The 24,055-nt window shown below is 40.1% G+C and overlaps 1 protein-coding gene across 1 annotated transcript in view; it reads right to left on the bottom strand.

Annotated features, from left to right (window-relative positions):
• The window catches only part of LOC139469762 (uncharacterized), a 67,150-nt gene that overhangs the window by 7,837 nt on the left and 35,258 nt on the right, over positions 1-24,055 (bottom strand). The window contains exons 40-67 of the mRNA XM_071252044.1: positions 23,690-23,776; positions 22,037-22,153; positions 21,795-21,855; positions 21,248-21,322; positions 20,646-20,809; positions 20,392-20,442; positions 20,062-20,160; positions 18,874-18,963; positions 18,412-18,516; positions 17,265-17,328; positions 16,826-16,900; positions 15,896-16,059; positions 15,625-15,672; positions 14,623-14,712; positions 13,974-14,060; positions 12,325-12,447; positions 11,714-11,771; positions 10,917-10,988; positions 10,194-10,363; positions 9,862-9,909; positions 8,308-8,397; positions 7,307-7,393; positions 5,053-5,166; positions 4,518-4,590; positions 3,621-3,692; positions 2,594-2,772; positions 2,171-2,221; positions 977-1,066 (exon numbers count right to left, since the gene is read on the bottom strand). Of these exons, the coding sequence (XP_071108145.1) occupies positions 977-1,066; positions 2,171-2,221; positions 2,594-2,772; positions 3,621-3,692; positions 4,518-4,590; positions 5,053-5,166; positions 7,307-7,393; positions 8,308-8,397; positions 9,862-9,909; positions 10,194-10,363; positions 10,917-10,988; positions 11,714-11,771; positions 12,325-12,447; positions 13,974-14,060; positions 14,623-14,712; positions 15,625-15,672; positions 15,896-16,059; positions 16,826-16,900; positions 17,265-17,328; positions 18,412-18,516; positions 18,874-18,963; positions 20,062-20,160; positions 20,392-20,442; positions 20,646-20,809; positions 21,248-21,322; positions 21,795-21,855; positions 22,037-22,153; positions 23,690-23,776 (2,604 nt within the window). The remainder of the gene's footprint in view (positions 1-976; positions 1,067-2,170; positions 2,222-2,593; positions 2,773-3,620; positions 3,693-4,517; positions 4,591-5,052; positions 5,167-7,306; positions 7,394-8,307; positions 8,398-9,861; positions 9,910-10,193; positions 10,364-10,916; positions 10,989-11,713; positions 11,772-12,324; positions 12,448-13,973; positions 14,061-14,622; positions 14,713-15,624; positions 15,673-15,895; positions 16,060-16,825; positions 16,901-17,264; positions 17,329-18,411; positions 18,517-18,873; positions 18,964-20,061; positions 20,161-20,391; positions 20,443-20,645; positions 20,810-21,247; positions 21,323-21,794; positions 21,856-22,036; positions 22,154-23,689; positions 23,777-24,055) is intronic.

Consider the following 24,055-nt stretch of genomic DNA (forward strand, 5'->3'; position numbering starts at 1 on the left):
TCGAAAACTGTATTTCATTTTGTTGATCAATGTGACCATACGCCCTTATTACTACCCATAAAAGTGACTAATGCGCTTACGAATGGCGCAGCAGAGGTCGCGAACTAGTCTAGATTTCTGCTATACATCCGGGTACTCACTGGGAAAAAACAATAACAAAGGCAACAACCAGTCCCGGGGAATTGCGTTAGATCAGTGCCCCTTTAAAGACGTTTCTACTTTAGCGAGAACGGGTATGTTGTTGACAAACCAAGGATAATAATCGGACTCGAACCTACGCTCACCCTGAAGTCCGAACCTGGTTTGTGAAGGATGCCACCGGCGGGGCAGGATACGCTAACCTTCTTCGTAAAGACCTGGTATCATCACTATTTTACTCATGCAGATCTTGGGGGCACGGGTGACCCAGTCGTCTGAAGCGCCGCCATTCGCTGTGCAGAGTTGCATCCCTTGGACACGCCAGAAACCAATGATTGTGGGTTCGAATCCCGGTTCGCCCCGATTATGTTTCTAGGTATGTCAGCACCATACCCGTGCTCATGCGTTTCACCGAAGTGGTAAACGTCTGAGACCCTCATCACTTCGGGCTTTCCTCCCACATTAAGCTGACACGCCGTGATATAACTGGATTACTGTTAAAAGCGGCGTTAAACCCAACTCACTCACTCACTCTTGGTGGCAGTAGCAAATTTCATGCTTATTACATGGTCGGAATCGTACAGAAGCTTCTACTTTCCTATGATTATGAAAATTGGTTTGTGGCTTTTTTTTATTTTACACGTCACGAATTATTGGTATAGTATAAGGGACATTCTCGAGGTCTCGAGCTTTGGAAACGAGCTAAATATGCAAAAAGTGCAAGAAAGCGAGATCGCGAGAAGAGAATGTCCCTTACAGTAGTTTCTGCAGCAGGCATGCACTGATGTTTTAACAGATGTAACGTGTCCTGTATTTGCACAAGCTAATGATGTCTTACTTCTGCAACAGATGCCGTGTACGTAGGTAGAGTAAACACTGGGACGTTGTCGTTCAGGTCCTCCACCCTAATCATCACAGTCGCAGTGGTCTGAAACAAATAGGGGATGTTTTTTGTCATTTGTAAAATATTTCTTGCCAAGAAGGTAGGGACACAGTCCTCGTGCTTGGTATGTGTTGTGCGCATGTATTAGCTGAATGTACAGATACACGCAGTTGTTAGTTGGTTCAATAGGAAACACGGCGCTGGAGTTGCGTTTGTTATTGACATTATTGTAGGGTATTAGTATGACCATATTGCAGCCGTTATGTATCTATTTCCATTTCTAAGTCTACATGTATTGTTCATTTAGATTCCACAGGTACGTTAACACAAAGTCAGTTGTCAGTCTACCGCCTCCGCGGTACTGTTGATAGAGCGAACTATCTCGGGAGCTTTAGTACAGTAAACTCCAGTTATAACGAACACGCTTATAACGAACTACGGTTATAACGAACTAAAATTAGTAGTCCCTTTGAGTTCCTTTACTGAACCGTAGTTCGATTCCCGGCAGCGTCATACCAAAATACGTTATATGATGGTACTTCTTGTTGCCCTGACTGGCGCTCGGCATTAAGGGGCTAAAACAAGGACTGGTCGGCTCGGAGTCAGTATACTGTGTCTGTGTGGGGTATTCATGTTAAGCTGCGGCATGGTATCTCACAATAAAACTATAGGCCCGACATTAGTCCGGACCACGCACACATGTGCGTGCACATCGCAATATAAGTGCAATAATCTTCAAGGAAACGTTACCCCCTTTTCACCTCATCATAGTTATCGGTCTTGAAATAAAATCACACAAAACAAACATATCAATTGCTTGCTATTTGGGAGTATATTTCTATTTATGACTAAGTGCTTAGGTATGGATGTATGTCAATTAGCAATTTTGGAACATACAATGGGAGCATTCATATATACACCTGAGAATAATTAAGCATCTCGACCTTTTTATTTCCAAATGAAAAGGTCAGTGGCGCTTAACATTTTTCCAGATGTATATAGAAATGCCGACATTTCCAAGTGTATAAATTTCTGATACTTGTAGGAGATTAAAACCCCAAAACATATGAACGGGCAACTATGCGAACATACAGGCAAACATACGAACAGACAGGCATACAAATACACGGACAGACAGGCAGTCTTTACCTCAGCCAACCCGTCGCTGGCAATAAGCAGAACAGTGTTATTCTCAGGGTCCTGCAAAGATGAAATGATAGGTCATATCGTACGGTTTCATTTTGACAAGATTTTTAAGCTGTTCTCAAGTTAATTTAAGACATGGTTCCTGCCAAAATCAATATATCAGTGTGATAATAAACTAATTTCCTAACGTAAAACATGAGTTTAGAATTATACATAACGCATGATGAAATATTCTATCGTGAAACTGATGTGATTACATCCTCGTTCCCTTAGGTGAGACTACCACATTCTTATGTCAAAGTCAGTAGCAAACTAGTAGTGAACAATACAGAACAAGAATATAATATCCTCTTTAACTGAAATGCGAAAAATAATCTCACAATATCTTAAATTTGTGTGTCCAGAAGAAAAGATAATTATAATTACCCTCTCTCGATCAAACACGGTGTTGATGCCCAGGTAAGTTATCAAAGAGTTATCCCCGGTCTGAGATAGAAGGGATCTTACAAGGTAGCCGCCATTGAAAGCAGTGTCGCCCGCAATGCGCATGGTCACTGCCTCTGGGCCATCAGCGTCCAAGGCTCGAATAGGGCCTATGTAGCTCCCTTAGAAACCAAAATACGTCAGCATGTAAGTCATAACAATGGGTTACCTGTCTACCTTACCAAGTTGTATTTCTGGATTGTGAGACTTTTTGAATACAGACACAACTGTTCCGGTAGGGTCATCCGGATAAGATTTGTTTTGTTTGTTTGTGGGTTGTTAAACTCAGCAATATTCCAGCTATATGACGGCGGTCTGGAAATAGTGGAGTCTGGACCAGACAAACCAGTGATTGACACCATGAGAATCGATACATGGAATTTGGGATACGGTGACATGCATCAACCAAGTCAGGTAGCCTGACCGCCCGATCCCGTTCCTCGCCTCTTGCGACAAGCATAGTCGCCTTTTACGGCAAGCGCGGGTTGCTGAAGACCTATTGTACCCCGGATCATCACGGGTCCTTCCGGATAAGACGATTTCCTGAATAACAAATCCTGCAGTGTCGTAATGAGATACAGTTGTCAAAGCGTATTTCAACCTTCTAGCACAACGTTAGGTAGCGTGGTTGTGACAGCATTCATGGTAGTTCACAGAATATGGTTGCATGGACTTAATATCATAACGTTGCCACAACGTACAATACAACGTTCCCAACGTAAAATACAGCGTTATACAACGTAAACCACCTTCCCGCAACGTTATAACGACGAGAAAATGGCGTATCACAACGTTGACCCGCAACGTTGTTACACAGAATAACGATGCATGGACGTAATATCACGACTTTGGACGACGAAAACAAAACGTGTGCCACAACGTTGTGTTTTAAAGTTACACGAACAGTGTATCACTGTATTTTTCCGTTTCCTCAGTGAGGATAGAGACCAAAGATGGTAGACACACTCACCGTTCATATTGTTTTCTCTGACGGTGAAGGTCATGACCTGCTGAGGGAACGTCGGTGCCACGTTGTCTTCAACTAGAACATACACGCATTTCTCGAAATGTACAACATGTTATGGAAATACGCCTTAAAAACCGATCCCGTATTAAACGCTGTTCGCTCATCTTTTAACAAGTCTGCCAACACAAGTGACATCATGAGTTTGGTTAAGCTAGCTCTCTGTTGAACAATATTTCACTTATATGGGCGTTTGCAGTGTCCTACAGCACATTTATACAACACACAAAACAGATCAACTGCATGACTATTGGAGCAGTCTGGTAGCCAAGCGAATAAAGCGTTAGCTCGTCACGCCGAAGACCCGGGTTTGATTCTCGACATGGGTACAATGTGTGAAGCCCACTTCTGGTGTCCCCCGCTGTGATATTGCTGGAATATTGCTAAAAGCGGCGTAAGACCATGCTCACTCACTCAGCTGGCAATCTGACAAGCTTAAACGAATCGGGCTTTCTTTACTGTCACAACGATACCGTCTCTGAACATCCGCGAGGAAGAGTGTTCATTGAATATCAAATGATGACCAACATCAACGATAAAATGAATACAAGCATGCACAACACAACTTTCACAACATGTAATCTTTGCCTCGTAAAGGGTTAACATGCCGATGTACATATACTACATATATAATATTTACATTATATTCTTGTGAATGTGAAATAAAGACTTTGGTACCCTCGTGTGTATGTAACCAAATTTTATTAATTCGTGGAACGAAAACAGTTCAGCGTGGATTGTAAATGCTCATATTGGTAACACTTCAATTAATATTCTGTTCATGATGATGATGATGATGATGATGATGACGATGATAACGACGGTGATGATAATGCTTATTACCTGTTACTGGACTAGACTGTATCCTCAATCTCACCAGGACCGACGCATTCAGGGAAAGAGGCAAACCGCTGTCCTGAAACAATACACGACGTTGGTTTAACAGCCTCCTGTAGATCTACGTTTACTTTTAGGCTTAAAAATATACTTTTGCGTTTCATATATTTACAACATGTTTATGATTATTCAGTTATAATCTTCAACTAATGAGAACAGTCACTCCTAAATAACTAATATATGATACTGTGCATTTGTATCCGTTCCTATTATTTCAGTCCAGGTTAAGTTATTTTCTTGTTTTGAATTTGTTCATAGTCAATAAGATAACATGCAGGATGTAAGATAATCAATATCAATGTTGTCAAGGCTGATTTGCTGTTGATGTGCTTAAATAGCCTTCGTTAATAAGGTTAGGACTAAAGTGATTTAAACTACCAATGTTTTGAATGAATCGCATCATGTGTTTTGTATTCACTTCAGGGCAAACATTATTGTGAAAATGATTCAATAAACAAGGCGTGGCCTTGACAGTACATACTCTCGCCTCCACCCTGAGAGTGACCGTCTGACCGTCCAGAGAGGTCAAAGAGTTGGTGACAAGGATAACTCCTGTGTTTTGATTGACGCTGAAGTATCCAGGTGCTGTCGACGACTGAAACATAAACAAGCGTTCACTCATTATATCATATATACATATTTTTAATTTCGCGAATGAGATATACCTTTGAAGTGGATATATAATGTGTATAAAATTCGATGTTTGTTTTGTTGTTTTGTTTGTTTGTTTGTTGTTTAACGCCGCACTCAACAATATTCCAGCTATATGACGGCGGTCTGGAAATAATCGAGTCTGTACCAGACAATCCAGTGATTGGTGTCATGAGCATCGATCCATGCAATTGGGATACGATGACATGCATCAGCCAAGTCAGCGAGCCTGACCACCCGATCCCGTTAGTCGCCTCTTACGACAAGCATAATCGCCTTTTACTGCAAGCATGGGTTGCTGAAGGCCTATTCTACATGGATGTTCACGGGTAATAAAATGCGATGACTAGAGTGAGGAAATCCGTCTTTCAACGAATGTTCAGAACATATTCCAAGAAACAAATTTTTATTTATGATATGTATGTGTACAGTGGAAACTTTTGTTATTTATCGAGCAACATGATGTGGTCACACGACTTGATCCAAGATGTAATAAATGTTGTTCAGAACATACGCTCCTGTCGTATTAACGACCAATGGCCAATGCCCTCCGTGTGTGACTTACCTGGACAGAGTACTGGACACTGCCGTTATGCACTCCCTGTGTGACTTACCTGGTTAGAGTACTTCACAGTGCCCTTATGCCCTCCGTGTGTGAATTACCTGGATAGAGTCCTGGACAGTACCGTTATGCCCTCCGTGTGTGAATTACCTGGATAGAGCACTGGACAGTGTCGTTATGCCCTCCCTGTGTGACTTACCTGGATAGAGTACTGGACAGTGCCGTTATGCCCTCCCTGTGTGAATTACCTGGATAGAGTACTGGACAGTGCCGTTATGCCCTCCCTGTGTGACCTACCTGGATAGAGTACTGGACAGTGCCGTTATGCCCTCCCTGTGTGAATTACCTGGATAGAGTACTGGACAGTGTCGTTATGCCCTCCGTGTGTGAATTACCTGGATAGAGTACTGGACAGTGCCGTTATGCCCTCCCTGTGTGACCTACCTGGATAGAGTACTGGACAGTATCGTTATGCCCTCCCTGTGTGACTTACCTGGACAGAGTACTGGACAGTATCGTTATGCCCTCCCTGTGTGACTTACCTGGACAGAGTACTGGACAGTGTCGTTATGCCCTCCCTGTGTGAATTACCTGGATAGAGTACTGGACAGTGCCGTTATGCCCTCCCTGTGTGACTTACCTGGATAGAGTACTGGACAGTGCCGTTATGCCCTCCCTGTGTGACCTACCTGGATAAAGTACTGGACAGTATCGTTATGCCCTCCCTGTGTGAATTACCTGGATAGAGTACTGGACAGTGTCGTTATGCCCTCCCTGTGTGAATTACCTGGATAGAGTACTGGACAGTGCCGTTATGCCCTCCCTGTGTGACTTACCTGGATAGAGTCCTGGACAGTGCCGTTATGCCCTCCCTGTGTGACCTACCTGGATAGAGCACTGGACAGTATCGTTATGCCCTCCCTGTGTGACTTACCTGGATAGAGTACTGGACAGTATCGTTATGCCCTCCCTGTGTGACTTACCTGGATAGAGTACTGGACAGTGCCGTTATGCCCTCCCTGTGTGACCTACCTGGATAGAGTACTGGACAGTGCCGTTATGCCCTCCCTGTGTGACCTACCTGGATAGAGTACTGGACAGTACCGTTATGCCCTCCCTGTGTGACTTACCTGGATAGAGTACTGGACAGTGCCGTTATGCCCTCCCTGTGTGACTTACCTGGATAGAGTACTGGACAGTGCCGTTATCCCCTCCCTGTGTGACTTACCTGGATAGAGTACTGGACAGTGCCGTTATGCCCTCCCTGTGTGACTTACCTGGATAGAGTACTGGACAGTGCCGTTATCCCCTCCCTGTGTGACCTACCTGGATAGAGTACTGGACAGTGCCATTATGCCCTCCCTGTGTGACTTACCTGGACAGAGTACTGGACAGTGTCGTTATCCCCTCCCTGTGTGACTTACCTGGACAGAGTACTGGACAGTGCCGTTATGCTCTCCCCGTGTGACTTACCTGCATAGAGTACTGGACAGTGTCGTTATACCCTCCCTGTGTGACCTACCTGGATAGAGTACTGGACAGTGCCGTTTTCCCGCTGGTCAGGGTCAGTCGCAGACACGGTCAGGACGGAAGTTCCGACACCCATGGACTGAAACATGTACCAGCCCTGTTTTACTTTCATTAAAATGAGTGAGTTGAATTTAACAGCGCTTTGAAGAATATTCCAGTTATATCTCAGTTTGTCAACTTAATGTGGGAGGAAAGCCCGAAGTGATGCAGGTCTCAGACGTTTACCACTTTGGTAAATACCCATAATCCCGGTAAGATATTGACAAACCAGAAAGTTTAGTCGGGTCGAACAGGATTCGAACCCATGATCATATGTTCCTTGCATCCCAAAGGGACGCAGCTCTGCACAGCGAATTACGGCTCCTCCACCCGTTCCCACAATTTCGTTAGAGGACATAATGAATTTGATAATGTGGCATCTCCAAAGTGAATATATAAAACTTTAACCTTTTCCTTATGATAACGCAATTTCTTTGTCAGCACGTACGACAAACTCAACATTATAAACATTTTGACAAAATAACAAGACGCTGCATATATAATCCTAAACTGGATCATGGACATTTTATTTCATAAATTCCAAGAAAGCTAATATTTTCGATTGAAAGAGAAGTATATGAAATATTGCAAAAAAAGGAAACTTCATCATTTCATATCTCTAGTAAAAAGGAAACTCAATTGCAGTTTTGATGAAAAGGTCTAAATTACTTTATCAGTCGTTTATTTGACTATCTGAGTATACGTGTTCGCATCAAAATATGTCAAGTCGGTAAAATGTTTAATTCTGTATGGGAATTGAAAATAATCATTAACAACATGTCGTTTTGTCAAATTAGTTCACAGCCTCTGTTGCCCATTTTCAGCCAACTATCTAAACTATGTCGCCTGAACCTCCGGACAACAGTCAAGGGTTACGACAACCACCCTTACGCGCAAAAGGTTCCCCCTTGAAACCCAGGGATACGAACTGCGACTTGTTTATCACACACTTACTGTGGATAAGGTAGAAGAGTAAGACGATGACGTGAAGGTGGGGGTGTTGTCGTTGACGTCCTCGATGACGATTGTCACTGTTGACGTAACCTTTAACAGACAAAGCACGTATATTAACGGTGAATGGGAAAAAGGATGACTTGTAACGAGTGATACAAGAAATGTTGCAATTGTACACGTATCAATAGTGGATCGATATCACTCTAGATCTTCGATCTTGTCGTTACATGTACTACAATATAGAACATATGATGACCTTTATAAATTACTTTAAACAGATACGTGGGTGTCCATAGTTATTGCAAACTGATATATATCTATAATCAGAGTCATCTCAAGAAGGAAACAAAGCGGTGAAAATTATATAATTGGATCACTGAACATCAGTGATGACACCGGGTATTCGCGAAAAGGGTAAGCATGTCCTGCACTACCAGTAGCACCCGCCAGTCACCCAATTTGCAGAAGATAGTATGAGTTGTTGCCTGACGCCTTACAGCGGTACTGCCATCATTTCGAATAGTACCAGGGGATGCACATTATTGAAAGATTACCATAACTTCGCAATAAGACTGATGCACACGTTCCGCTATGGCGTTATTAAAATGCTGTTGTAAATATCAAAATGCTATTGCATTTAACAGTTATACTCCCAAAGGCCATCCCTAGTTGTGACTGACTCCTACATGTCTTACCAATGTTATCTGTCCATCTTATCAAGTTTTATTTATGGACAGTGAGACTTTTTGATTACAGACACAACTGTTCCGGTAGGGTCGTCCGGATCAGATTTATTTTGTTTGTTTGTTTGTTATTTAACGAGGCACTCAGCCATATTTAAGCTACATGACGGCGGTCTGTAAATAATCGATTCTGGATCAGGCAATCCAGTGATTAATATCATGAGCATCGATCCACGCAATTGGGATACGATGTTATGCATCTACCAAGTCAGCGAGTCTGACCACCCGATCCCATTTATCGCCCACATCTTATTGGTTAGAACAGATCCAGAGCTCCAGATAAGCTGCGTATCTGCGTAAAATACGCATCAGAAATGCAGAAATACGCAGTAAAATTAAATCCAAGCGTATCAAATACGCAACGAACATGACAGAAAAGCTACAAAAATAAAAGTTGTGCGCATCATCAAAATATTGTGATGTAACCCTGCGTACTCGATCAGCAAATCAGCAACTTATTTGAAATTATAAACGGGCATTCCGTCAACCTTGCCATCACACTTTCTTGTGGAAGTATCGTGGTATTTTTGAGTCCTATAAAGCTCCCGAACCCACACGACACCAGTTTGCAGGGACTAGATGAATAAGGTTTTTAAATATTTAACTTAATTACCCACATGTGTAAAAAACTAGTGGGTGACAGAAATTTGAATACCCAGATAGAATTACTGATACCCAATGATTTTAAAATGCATGGGTTAAATACCCACAACACCAGAAGCTTATTTGGAGCTCTGAGATCGTTTAATTCTGTGCACCAAGTAGGGTGGAACTTCATAGAATAACCAGTGGAGTGAAAAAGGATACTTACTGAGTCTTGTCCGTCAGAGGCAACGATCCTAAACACCTTAGTCGCCTCCTGCAATATGAACATCCCATGTCTAACCTGGTTCAAGGAATGCATGATGGTTCGGCTCATACAGTTTATCAATGGAATCAGTGACTGAATCATATATCACTCGTCATTATTTTCAAATGCTACCAGTAAATATCTTTTAATATATATTCCTGTAACAGGTACATCAATTGTGCTGTAACATTAACAAATATGGACTAAAACAAATTAATAACTAAAGAAAAAACGGTTCCATTTACAAACAGGCAGTATATTGTTATCAAATATGAAATGTGGTATGAACTTACAAGTTCCCGATTGAGGAAGGTGTTCAGGGTTATCCTGGTCAGAGAAGCTGTTTCGTTGCTGATTGAACCCCCAATTTGGACGGTATCAAATGACTCTCGGTCAGGCAAAGTTAAGGTCACCCTGTTAGGGCCATCGAGGTCAGAGGCCAGGACAAGCATAAGGATGGTCCCTGTAGAAGACAAACAGAGGACACGGAATAAATATATATGTATCGTTCGATAAATTTGTTTATGTTGTATTTTTTTATACGTCAATTCGTTTAACAATGTTCATACAATCTACGTTTGAACAATATTTTGCAGGTCATATTACCTGAATCAGTTATATGATATTTTAAACTGCTTTTAGCTAAATTATATTTCTGCCACAACATCTAAAGGTTCACAAATAGTTCCAATGACGAGCGAACGCTTAAACCACTATGCTACCATACATTTTTATAAATATATTTTCAATATCACTGTATTCCATATATCATAAATCACAATTATCGCCTTATTACTGCACAGGCGATGGGGTAGCCTAGTGGTTAAAGCTTGGCTAGTCACGTAGAAGGCCCTGGTTCGATTCTCCACATGGGTACTATGTGTGAAGCCATTTTCTGGTGTCCCCCGCCGTGATATTGCTGGAATATTGCTGAAAGCGGCGTGAAACCCATACATAGTTCATTTAAAGAATCGTTGTTTGTCAGGCAACGGAGCTTCAGAAGGTGTACAACTGACCTGTTGGGGTGTTTTCAGGGACCCTGATGGTTGTCGGAACTCCTTGAATGACTGGACTTTGGTTGTCACCATCTTGAACAAAGTTATAAAAACATTATAATGATTCAAATGCCTTTTCTCTGGTGCAGAATGAACGAACTTTTAATCTCAATTTGTTAACGTTTTAACCAAGGCCTTAATAAGGCTTTCAACACGTTTTATGGAAGACAGGGAGATAAATTCCAAAATTTGCGTGACTGACAAAAATGCAGTCCGATGAATTCTTTATTCTTTATGTTCCTGTTTTTTTAGGTGAACAATTGACTTTCCCTTTGCAAGTGTTTCTTTTGATTTATTGTCGTCTTAACTACAGATACCGTAAAAACTGTTTCTGGTAATGATAAAAGATAAACAGTATGTTTTATAAATAATTGAGTTTATAGGTGAGGTGAGGTGAAATTGGGTTTAACGTCGCGTCCAAGATTATTGCACTTATATAGCGACGCGCATGTACGTGTGTGTGTTCGTGTGGCTGCTTGTACTAGTCCGGACCGATTTATAGTGCTAGCCCACTGAGATACCATGCCGCAGTTTAACATGAATACCCCACACAGACACAGTATACTGACTCCGAGCCGACAAGTCCTTGTTTTAGCCCCTTAATGCCGAGCGCCAGACAGGGTAACAACAAGTACCATCTTTTAACGTCTTTTGGTATGACGCTGCCGGGGATAGAACCCCGAACCTTCCGCTCTCCGGGCGGACGCTCTACCACTAGACCACGGAGGCGGTCAATTGAGTTTATAAACAGTACGCACCACCGATGACTCTGATCGTCACATTGGTTGTCGACAGTTGGGCTGGGGTCCCATCGTCCTGGCAATAATAATATAACATCATTCAAGTGATTGTGTCCAGATGATATATATATTCACAGTATGATATGCATATATCTAGTTGGAGATAAATATTTTCCTAAAATATCAATGGTTGCCAAGTCTTCTGTAGTTCATTGATTGACAGGGATTTCATTGGGGACTACTTCCAAAATTAGACAAGAGATAAACAAACAGCTTAAACTTTTTAATCATCATTGAATGATCACAGAAATAGTTGCGGTTTCCCATTTTAAATCTTTGTTAACCAGAAAATAGCAGCCCCCGTCGACTAAAGCCATACACTCTTTGACGTCAAATATGGCTGCCCTCGTCGCTTAAAGCTATAGAATGATTGACATCAAATATGTCAGCTCTCGTTGATTAAAGTCATCAAATCATTGCCATCAAATACGACAGAACTCGATTAAATTAAAAAAAACCAAAAAAAAACCACGTCACATAGTCAACGAGTTCTGATAAATCAAAAGACACAAGGGGCAGAACATCTATGTTGGGGCGGTGTTCTGTGCAAATGTGTATGTGGTACTCACAGTTGCTATGACGGAGAAGTTGACAGTCCTCCCTGCCAGGTTAGCAAGCGAGGCCACGATGATGACACGACCAGTAGAGCTCTCTACTTGGAAGGGCCCTGACAAATCTTGGGCTGTGTTTGTCTGGAGAACAACACGTGACATGTGACGTTTTGTAAAATTAATATCAGGAAAAGACTTGCTGATGAGTTGGTTTGAGCATTCAAATTATTGATGCATGAAATTTTCTTCGCTTTAATAACAGTAAAATAAAAACACATTTTAAATAAATTTACCAATCTTAAGAAATGTTAGGGATATTATGACATATGCTATAAATCATACATGAATGTTTAAAATAAGAGTACATGCATTTCAGAGTCGTACTCACATGGTAGTAATTTCAATTACAACGTTATGTAGTTTATTTCTGGTTCAGAAAAAGTGATATATGAATATCTATATATTGAGGCTTTAAGATTCCATTTGTTCCACCAATACAAATCAATGCCCAAGAATGGAAATAAACATGAATCGACATCTTTTCTGGTTACTCCGCGAGCTACGCATGGGTGTAAATATACTCTTTTAAAAGGGGAGGAGATAATCGGAAATAGCTTGTAGGGTATACTAGTTTCTAGTAATAGTTGCATGATAATGAACGAATTAGGAACACATTACAACCGGAAGTGACGTATGACAGTCGATGTTATGACCGCCAACGATCTTGAAGGACGATGGGGGTAAGATGGGCAATTTCAAAGTTGACGTGTTTGGATCATACTACCCCTACGATTTGTCAAACATTCATTCACTCGACGAGGCATACTGCATATTGTCGTATTTGTCTCGCAATGGCGAGTTATGGATTCTGAACCACTCCTTTTACAGTGCCATGCCAAGTTCAGCGAACGTGGTCGGCGGCCTATCGTGTCCCAGACGTGTTCAATAAGGGAAAGGTCTGGGCTAATTGCTGGCTATGTTATTCAATGGATTTTTGGCTGCTAGAGGTGAGCATTGACAATTCGTGCGCAGTGAGCACGAGCGTTGTTGTCCTGAAAGACAACGGGACAACAAAAGGTGTCTGTATGTTGTCCCGATAGTACAATCCAGGCACCCTTCCTTGCACAATATGGAGTGGGATTCGGTCACTCATAGTGATGTCACCCCACACCATAATCTTCCACCGCCAAATCTGTCATAAAGTATCAACTTGGCTTGACGTTCATTTCGATGTCGCCAGACACGACCACGCCTATCACAGACTGTGAAACGTGTTGGCCACTGTACGCTGACTTCTGCCAGTTTCCAGCATGCCAATATCCCGTAGATGCTCCGCGCGTTGCAGACGCCGCATCGCTAAATCATACACAAAGTGAATAAAATCACAACTGTATGATAAGCAGAATCGGGATGATCGACTGAAATAATGATCTACAGAGATAAATCGATCTCCCTTGAAAGTGTCCAAATCAGCAATAACACCCTTCGTGTGTGGCGGTGTTTAGTGCGGCACGGGCAAACCATCGAATATGTTTGGAGGTTATGCTTTACAGACATAAACGTTCTTGCATAGGATGTTTGTTGTCAAAACTTATCTTAGTTCTAATACTTGGTGTGAACATTTATATTTCATGATCGCCTTCTTATTAAATATGTACTAAGCATACTTGTTTCCGGTAAGTGACTTGTCCATTGTTGCCAATGTCTGCATCCGTCGCCTGGGTCTGGAGGATGATACTGCTGACTGGGGTACTCTATACCAACACATCATCTTTATACAGTGACACCTCGTTAATCTGGACAGTGAAATGTACATGCGTTCCGAATAATTCATATCATTAAAGGACATGGATACGTTGTACGTTCCCTTATGGACCAATCATTGATAAACCTGAGGCATTTGTCCCCACGAGTATTTTCCGGAAGTTCCTCTGTTAGGTTTATGCTCTCACAACAATACTCGCCAAATGTCGAGTTTCAGGACTTGAGGGGTCTGGAATAACGGGACTTTGAAAGAGAGGCAACGTTAGACTGTCAGTACAGGTAGATCTGTAGCTGAATATGTTTCTATTCCGTTGATTTGTAATTGCCTCCAGTGAAGCTAACTTTGTGATAGGTATGCATAAATGTTTTTGAAACTAAAAAAAATATATTTTTCCAGCAAAACTGAAGTTCTGTTAATATGGAGATACAGAGGCTACACAATTTCAAAATAGATTCATCACCTGACTTTGCATCTGTTACAGCGTATTACAATGAAGATGTCGCAACGCAAACAAAGTCATCAAACAGTGTAAAGAGAGAGACCAAACTTACAGCTGGAATAGAGGAAATGTACAGTTGTTGGCTGAAAACAGGGGCGTTGTCGTTAACGTCTTGCACCCCAACTGTCACTGTAGCGGTGGCCTAGACAAAGTCGAACAAAGGAGTTAATTGACATCTCAATATAGAGTAAGTTAGTAATGTATTTGAACAGTGTTTAAGTTGAGTGTCAACTTGATGGTGGGGGAAAACTGGGAGACGAAGATCGTAGATGTTTACCACTTTGGTGAAACCCATGGACACAGATATTGTTTTGAGAATCCAAGGATCATAATCGGGAACCGAATCAATGATCAGCGGATCCTGGCACGGCTAAGGGTCTCAAAGGACCACGGCAAAAGGCCACCCTATGCGCATATGGCCTCTTTATACTCAAGTTCGCTCTAAATCCAATACCTCCTACTAGTACTACTACTACCTACTACTACTACTACTACTACTACTACTACTACTACTACTACTACTACTGCTACTACTGCTACACTTGCCAAACTTTTCCATGCATGATATGCCCAATAAAGTGTTAAACCTCAGACCTTTCTGCACATTTACTCTTGTGTATATGTGACAGACCGCCTCCGTGTTCTAGTGGTAGAGCGTCCGCCCGAAGAGCGGAAGGTCCGATGTTCAATCCCTGGCCGCGTCATACCAAAAGACGTCAAAAGATGGTACTTGTTCTTACCCTGTCTGGCGCTCGGCATTAAGGGGCTAAAACAAGGACTTGTCGGCTCGGAATCAGTATACTGTGTCTGAGTGGGGTATTCATGTTAAACTCAGGCACGGTATCTCAGTGAGACAGCACTATAAATCGGCATCAGTCCGGACTAGTACAAGCAGCCACACAAAAACACACACACACATACGTACTTGCACGTCACTATATAAGCGCAATAATCTTGGACGCGACGTTAAACCCCATTTCACCTCACCACCTCAAGCTGTGACAAGTGGGATGTTCTCTGCAGCTATATATCTCTATACATTTTTAGTTATTACCTCTTGACGTCCACCCATGGCAATAACTTTCAAGAGGTATCGTGGAGACTGAAACATCCATGAACAAACGCAAAGTTACAGTAAGACAGTTGGTTGTATTTTGGTTAATTGATTAAATAAAATGCAAATGTATTTAACAAATACATACTTCTATCATTATCTCGTAACTGAATGATGCTTGTTTATTATCCATATATTCAGTTTATAAAAGTATTGTTATGTAAACGTTTACCCACACTAATTCCAGCGCAAAACGTAACAGCCTACTCACAATTTCTCTGTCGATGGGTCCGTTTGCCACTATGGCAATTCTACTTCCAGTGTTGGTAAGAGTTGGTTGTAACGTGAAGAGTGAATTGTAGTCATCTTCCATTATGAATGAGATGCTTTGACCAGCATTGGAATAGCGAGCTGTTAATGTGGTTACGACTGTATCTGAAATGGAGACACATTAATTGATATTTAAAGCTGTGAAACTGTTGTGAAACTTGTTTTATCCGGACCCGTTAATCACCGTCACCTGAGTCAGTGGGCGAAAGGCGTGTCGGCCTGTCAGTATTCAAGTCTGGATTAGACAAACAAGTGGGTAGATCTATGTAGTACACAACGATGCGTCAAATTTTAAAAATGATATTCAAAGAAGTGTTAAACCGGAATCATTTACTCGTTACATTAATCGATGCTTATAAGGACAACCACCGAAAATGAAAGGTGGCTTCATCTTGAAGTGACAGATGTCTACTCTATTCATCATCAACAGCAGGACTAAGTATGCTGTTTGACGCCGCCCTCAGCAATATTCCAGTTAATGACGGCGGTCTGTAAATAACAGAGAATGGACCAGACAATCCAATGATTGACATTATGAGCATTGATCTACTCAATTGGGATACGATGACATGCATCAACCAAGTCAGCGAGTCTGACAACCCGATTCCGTTCCTTGTCTCTTTCCTCGACAAGCATGGTATGCTGAAAACCAATTCTAACCAGGAGCTTCACGAGGGGCAGAACTAAGTCATAATGGACATTCCACATGGTGGATGTTTTCACTATCAAGTAGCTACACCATATATATACGATATATCTGGGTCACATTGTATAATGTCAGCCAAAAAAGGGGATACTTGGTTGCTTATATATCAAACAAGCGTTGTTAATGACTTTGATCAAGATGTAGTCATAACATAACAAAGCTTACTGGCAGGCAAATTTTCCCGGACGATGACGTTGACTTGGGATCTGTCGAACACGGGACCTGTGTTGCCTGTATCATCTGTAACAGATGAGTGAACATGACCTGACTAAACCTACTAAAAGCAGATTAGTAATAGGAATATAAGTTGTTAATTTTTGTAAATGAATATCTTACCAGTAGGCATTTGCTACAGCTATTAATTTACACATGCCAATAATAGGTTCAGGATTCCAAAATGCCCTTTACACAGTTTTTTGTGTTGAAAAATTGGGTAAACATGTATCAAGAACAACATTTATTCATTTATCATTTTATATTTCAAATAAAATATGCCCGTAAACAGTTATATAACGGCGATCCAAGCTGACTTTACCTCTCCTACTGTTAACAGATTGTTCCTAGGTTGGAACGTTCGAACTTGTATATAGCGTCATGTTCTTACCTGGTTGTCCCGTTACTTGAATGTCCACAATAACCGTGGCACTCAAGGGTGGAGTACCGTTATCCTTAACAGATATAGAAACAACGTTATCTTAGATTGTCACTAATCATGTATTGTTACCAATAACCTCAATAGACTGTGGAGACAATGTAACATTATAGTTTGTATTAGTCATCTGAATTCACAACCATATTTAAAAGATAATGTTAAATTCTGAATCAAGTATATTTTCGTTTCATTGACCTTGTCATAAACAATTTATAAAACAATATCATGTAAGATTATATACTAATCATAAGATATGATTATTAACATAGCACAGGCACAGACACACTATCATATAGGATTAAGTACTGACCATGTATCTTACATTAACGTGTTGCCTTAACAGGCACAGACACACTATCATATAGGATTAAGTTCTAACCATGTGTCTTACATTTTCATGTAGCTTTAACAGACACAGACACACTATCATATAGGATTAAGTACTAACCATGTGTCTTACATACAGATCCTGCAACAACCGATCCCATTAGCTTCTAAAGTAATTGTAATCAAATACTCTAAAGTTATCATGAACCTTTGAAAGAATATGGAGAACAAACTGGGATGAATTGGACTTGTTTTGAATTTGGTTGTTTTGCAATAACGAAACTGAAACGGTATCTTTTATTGTAATGAGACAAGGAACCTATATTACAAACATCATTGACGAATCACAATGAAGATCCTGCATCTCGACAGCGTGTCATTCACACTTGAAGACCCCAACCTCTAAAACCACCTCCGTATTATTTTGAAAACATATGTTAACACCTTCCGTTTTAGACATAGTATTCCTGACTTAAGCCGAGTGTTATATCTGATAAGGAATTGTTACATATTAGATAAGGTATTGCTATCCTATCTCCTCCTCCGCACACTTCTTCTTTTCTAGTCCACAACCCCTCTCCTATCCACTATCTCATTCACTATTGAAACAAAATGTTTTCCATCCCAGTAGCCCTTAACCATGTAAGGGATTGTATAAAACGTGGTTTTTCTATTGTGAATAAAGTTGAAAAATAAAATTAGATTTTGGTGATTGATTTCAAACTAATAGTAATGAAAGTCGTTTGAATAAAGATGTGTAACTGGAATGTACCTGTGCAATAACTTCTATAGTCTGGACTGTATTTGCAATGCGGGAAAGTGTGGCTTGTGTTGTGATCAGGCCAGTGTTGACGTTGATACTAAATTCGGTAGATCTCTGAAATAGCATGAAAACAGACTCAATCTCGACACAATCCACACAGAGAGAGAGAGAGAGAGAGAGAGAGAGAGAGAGAGAGAGAGAGAGAGAGAGAGAGAGACAGAGAGAGAGAGAGAGAGAGAGACAGACAGACAGACAGACATACACACACAGAGGCACATACACAGACAGACAGACAGACACACATACACTGACAGACACACAGAGAACACACACACACACACACACACACACACACACACACACACACACACGTTTATATATGTGTGTGTATGTGTGATTAAGAAGGATTTTCTTTCATTTTACATTACGTGCAAAAGGTAAAATATCATATTAGATTATTCAATAGGATACCTGTGTGAATCTATAGAACACCTGCCCAGCATTCCCGGTGTCGCTATCTGTAGCGCTGACTGCCGCCACCATACTGCCCACTTGGATACCCTGTAGTAAATTATATATACTGTTTAATTATAAACTTACTCAACAAAACATCAAAACATATAATCACGTTACAATCTGTTGATTACATTGAGTAGTTCCGAATTAGCACATATACATGATATACAAAACATTCTATGAAGTGTATGAGTTAGTTGTGAAGTTTAAGGTTGATATCACCTGGTATCACCACTATTTAGAGCTGATTCATGGACACATGATCACTATATGGTCTGAATTCGAAAAATCGACACAGATATGTCTTATGAATATGGAAAGGGTTGTCGCTTATATTTACACTGCATCCCCCGTCCCCCTTCATCACCCCTACCTCTTACGATTCAGTTAAAGCAAGTGGTGTAAGTGAACTGTAACCCTGGGTTAGAATTGACGTCGTTATAGCTCCTCAGTGGCGAATCCGGGCAGAATAGATCCCAGCAACCAATGAACCAGCAAGAAGTGCTCACTATGTATGTTTGTTTGTTTTGTTTGTTTGTTGCTTTACGCCGCATTCAGCAGCATCCCATCTACACGCATACGACGGTGGCTTTTAAACAAAAGCGACAAAATCCTTTCCATATTCATAAGAAATATCTGCGGGACTACATCATGAGCATGCGTCCATGAATCACCATAAAATAGACTTGATACCAGGTGTTCGCGAAAATTTGAGCATATCCTGCTCCACAGGTGGCATCCGTCAAAAACACATGCAAAAGCAAGTCAATTGGATACCTAAAATACACGGGAACCTGTGGTAAAGTCACAATAGGGAATTGGACATTTTGTTGTCACTGATATGTTGGAAATGTGGAAAGCTCATCCGCATGTCTACCATAAACGTTTTGAAAGCTTTACTGAGGCTTTGCATGTTATAATGTTGCAATCCGGACTGCAAACCACTAACTGAGTATGAACAATAACTCACACCATTTAGAGCCTGACCAACATGCCCTTATCGAAGTTGGTTTTGCAAGAAGCCTGAGGTACCGGGGGCCTACTCTGCCACTACATTCACCGGGGCCAATGTGAGAAGAGTATTTGCCTTTCATTCAAGCGTTTGGGTAAACATATAAATATTATACATTTTGCACAACATACCGACTGTACAGTTGCTGTGTATCTAGGGCTCTGGAATACGGGCCAATTGTCATTGACGTCAACAATTTGAATGTTGACCGTGCACGTAGCGCTGATGAGCTGTGTGTCGTATAAAAACAAGATGTAAGCATATTGTATCTGGTCATAATTCAATTACCAATTTTGTACTAATGCTACATATAAAAAAACTAATATCATTTCAAAGTTAACTATTGTACTAACGATTAATTGTTCTTATTGAATATTATTTAGACAATAATGAAATAATTGTGTATATAATGCAGCTGAAGTGGAAAAAACTTTTAATATATACATTCTGATTTAACTTACTGGTGGCGTTTTGGTGGTAGCAATGACTACCACAGTCTTGCTGGTTAATACCTGAAATATGGAAATCATGATTTTAACTTCAGAAGTACGCTGCCATTTTTCAAATATATATCAGTGACATGATGGACTTGTCATCAAAACCACACCTTAAATTAAAACAAAGTCGAAACTGGTACATGTATTTAAACGCTTATAGATTTACCCTTAAAATTATCCTATTTACATAAAAAAGAAATAATCTAATGTATACGTACTTCTCTATCCAATGTTTGATTAAGTCTTAGCGATATGTAGGTGACATTGTTGTTAATGATGAAGTCATTCGCAAACACCGTGTTTGTGGGGTCTCGAAGGGACATGGCCAGGCCTCCAAGTCGTTGGTCAGCGTCAACCAGTGCTAACTGGACCAGGAAAGAGCCTGGATGGCAATACATTCCCAGTTATAAAGTGCGAAGATAATCATTAATGCACGTAGTTCAGGGGAGACCAAGTGGTCAAGTCGGGAGTGAGTGAGTGCATGTTCCATGTTACATATATGCTTGAGACTCGAAAGAGTTTGGATTACAATTTTTAAATTTTTTTAAAGAGTCTGATGTCTGAGCCTTTCTGATGTCTTTCTGTCAAAATTATTCAAATCCGGCACTTCATGCCCGTCGTTATGTTTCAGACAGTGAAGCATCACACATCACAGCATCACAGTTAGCCATGAAACTGCATCGCGTTTAGACATTAAAGCCATGCTATGTGTTTCAGATTTGAGCACTAAAATGTTACATTTTATTACCCAGCTCTGAAAAGTTTAATACATGTTTTTTTAAAATAATATATAGCTTTAGCACAGCGTCATCATCCCTACCCCTATTACTGTTTTCCGGGACTGACGTGGAGTATACATTCGGCTGGAACCTCAAGGATGAATTGGCAGGTATTGCTGAAAACAGAATGACGTAATAGAGGTTTAAGATCGAAGCACGTTTCTACGTATTCTCAAATGATGCTTCTTATTATCCCTTGTTCTAAGTCACGAAGAGGCTGATGAAGAATATATTTACATATCCTGAATTATAATGTTTCAGATTCAAGCATATAGTAGAATTTAAAAAAGAACATACACATCAAGCTGTCAAGTTATACGTGTATAAACGACGTTGATTAAGGGACCAATCAATTAATATTTGTTGGTGGACTTTGGCGTTTTTGAAAAATATGTCCGGATTTTCTTTTTAAGAATCGTTTCTTGCCAGGAACAAAACTTGTTCGCATGGACATTATGTGTCCGTGTGTGCTGGAAATATATAATCAAATCTTCCTTTGGCAAATATATATCCTGTCTTTAATAAAAAAAATCCCAGATTTTCTACAGTTGCGTACATGTAAGTATGTAAGTGTGGCATCTGTTTTACCTGAGTTGCTCAATCTGATGCTGATCGTTGCAATTGTAGATAGCGAGGGACTTCCATTATCCTGTACAAAATGTGAAACAATGTTTTATGAAACAAAAACAAACAAGTGATATTTAGATAAATCTCTTTTTACCTAATATGCACGGAAATTATGAAATTAATATTGAGGAAGCATCTGATTGTATATTTTAAAGAAGGAAGTACTATACTACTGACACCGATTTAAGCAGCGGTGAACATACCTTCGCCTGGATGTAGAGTGACACGGTGTCGGCGGTGATGGTACTGAGCGAGCCATTAACTGACAACACACCCGAGGTCCTGTTCAAACGGAATCGATTTGCGCCTGATGTCCCTCCCTATTGTGTAAAACACAAATAGCAATAGTCACAAGTGATGCTAACTTATGCATTTATGTTGTTGACGTGTATTGTATATAACTTACAATGTCCTTCATATGACAGGAGTAGAGGAAACATTGTTGACATGTATTGTATAAAACCTATATAAAAACATTCGATAGATGACAGGCATGTAGTATATTATTTACATGAATGGTCTATTGCCGACACTTTTCTACAGATAACAAGCGTATGGTTGACGTGTATTGTATAAAACCGACAATATTCTACACATGACAGGTATATAATATTTTGTTGCTATGTATTGTATATAACCGATAATATTCTACAGATGACAAGCCTATAGTGTATTGTTGATATGTATTGTATATAACCGACAATACTCAAAGTTAACAAGCGTATAGTATATTGTTGACATGTATTGTATACAACCGACAATATTCTACAGATGACAAGCATATGCTATTCTTGACATGTATTGTGTAAAACCGACAATATTCTACAGATGGCAAGCGTATAGTATATTGTTGACATGTATTGTATAAAACCGACAATTTTCTACAGATGGCAAGCCTACATTGTGTATTGTTGACATGTATTGTATACAACCGCCAATATTCTACAGATGACAAGCATATAGTCTATTGTTGACATGTATTGTGTAAAACCGACAATATTCTACAGATGACAAGCATATAGTATATTGTTGACATGCATTGTATAAAACCGAAAATATTCTACAGATGACTAGCTTATAGTATATTGTTGACATATATTGTATAAAACCGACAATTTTCTACAGATGACAAGCCTATATTGTGTATTGTTGACATGTATTGTGTAAAACCGACAATATTCTACAGATGACAAGCATATAGTATATTGTTGACATGTATTGTATGAAACCGACAATATTCTACATATGACAAGCCTATATTGTGTATTGTTGACATGTATTGTGTAAAACCGACAATATTCTACAGATGACAAGCATATAGTATATTGTTGACATGTATTGTATGAAACCGACAATAATCTACATATGACAAGCCTATATTGTGTATTGTTGACATGTATTGTATAAAACCGACAATATTCGATAGTTAACAAGCGTATAGTGTATTGTTGCCATGTATTGCATATGGCCGAACAAAATCCTACAGATGACAAGCATATAGTGTTTTGTTGACATGTATTGTCTATAGCTGACAAAATCCTACAGATGACAAACATATAGTATATTGTTGACCTGTATTGTCTATCATCGACAATATTCTACCTGTCTACAATAAACTAAATGCCTGTGTACTTGTCATATGTAGGATATTGCCATTGGTATAAAATACAATGCCATATATATTATCATAAATAAACAACAAAACAAAATCATACAACAAAAACAATCACGAATAGCAGAAAAAATACCCAATGAAAAACAATAACGTGGGGTTGATACATAGATAGTAATCACCAAGTTCTCTACTGTTTGCATATTGCTGAGGGAACAGATTTAGACGATATTTAATTACTCACATAAATACTGTAGGATACATTTCCGTTTTGGCCAGCGTCCGCATCCGTAGCATTGACTATCATTAGTGTTGCTCCAACTGGAGTTGCCTGTAACATGTAAATGTATGCTGTGCAAGAAACAGGCCGTGCGAATAGTCAGAACAACGAAACCCGTGTACCACTGTATCACCGTGTATCACCTACATATGAATGTATTATGATATATTGTAATTATCTGACAATATTATATCGTTATTCCTCGCGGGTGTAATACAACTAAATCCTGGGTCTACTTTCTGTTTGCCTCCTTGATACTATGATGATCAGGCTGAGATTAGTGATGAACATGGTGAACATGTGAACACGGTGAACACGATGAACATGTGA

The sequence above is a fragment of the Haliotis cracherodii genome, unplaced genomic scaffold, assembly GCF_022045235.1.
Source record: "Haliotis cracherodii isolate W230 unplaced genomic scaffold, xgHalCrac1.p SCAF_2, whole genome shotgun sequence".
NCBI classification, from domain to species: Eukaryota; Metazoa; Mollusca; class Gastropoda; order Lepetellida; family Haliotidae; genus Haliotis; species Haliotis cracherodii.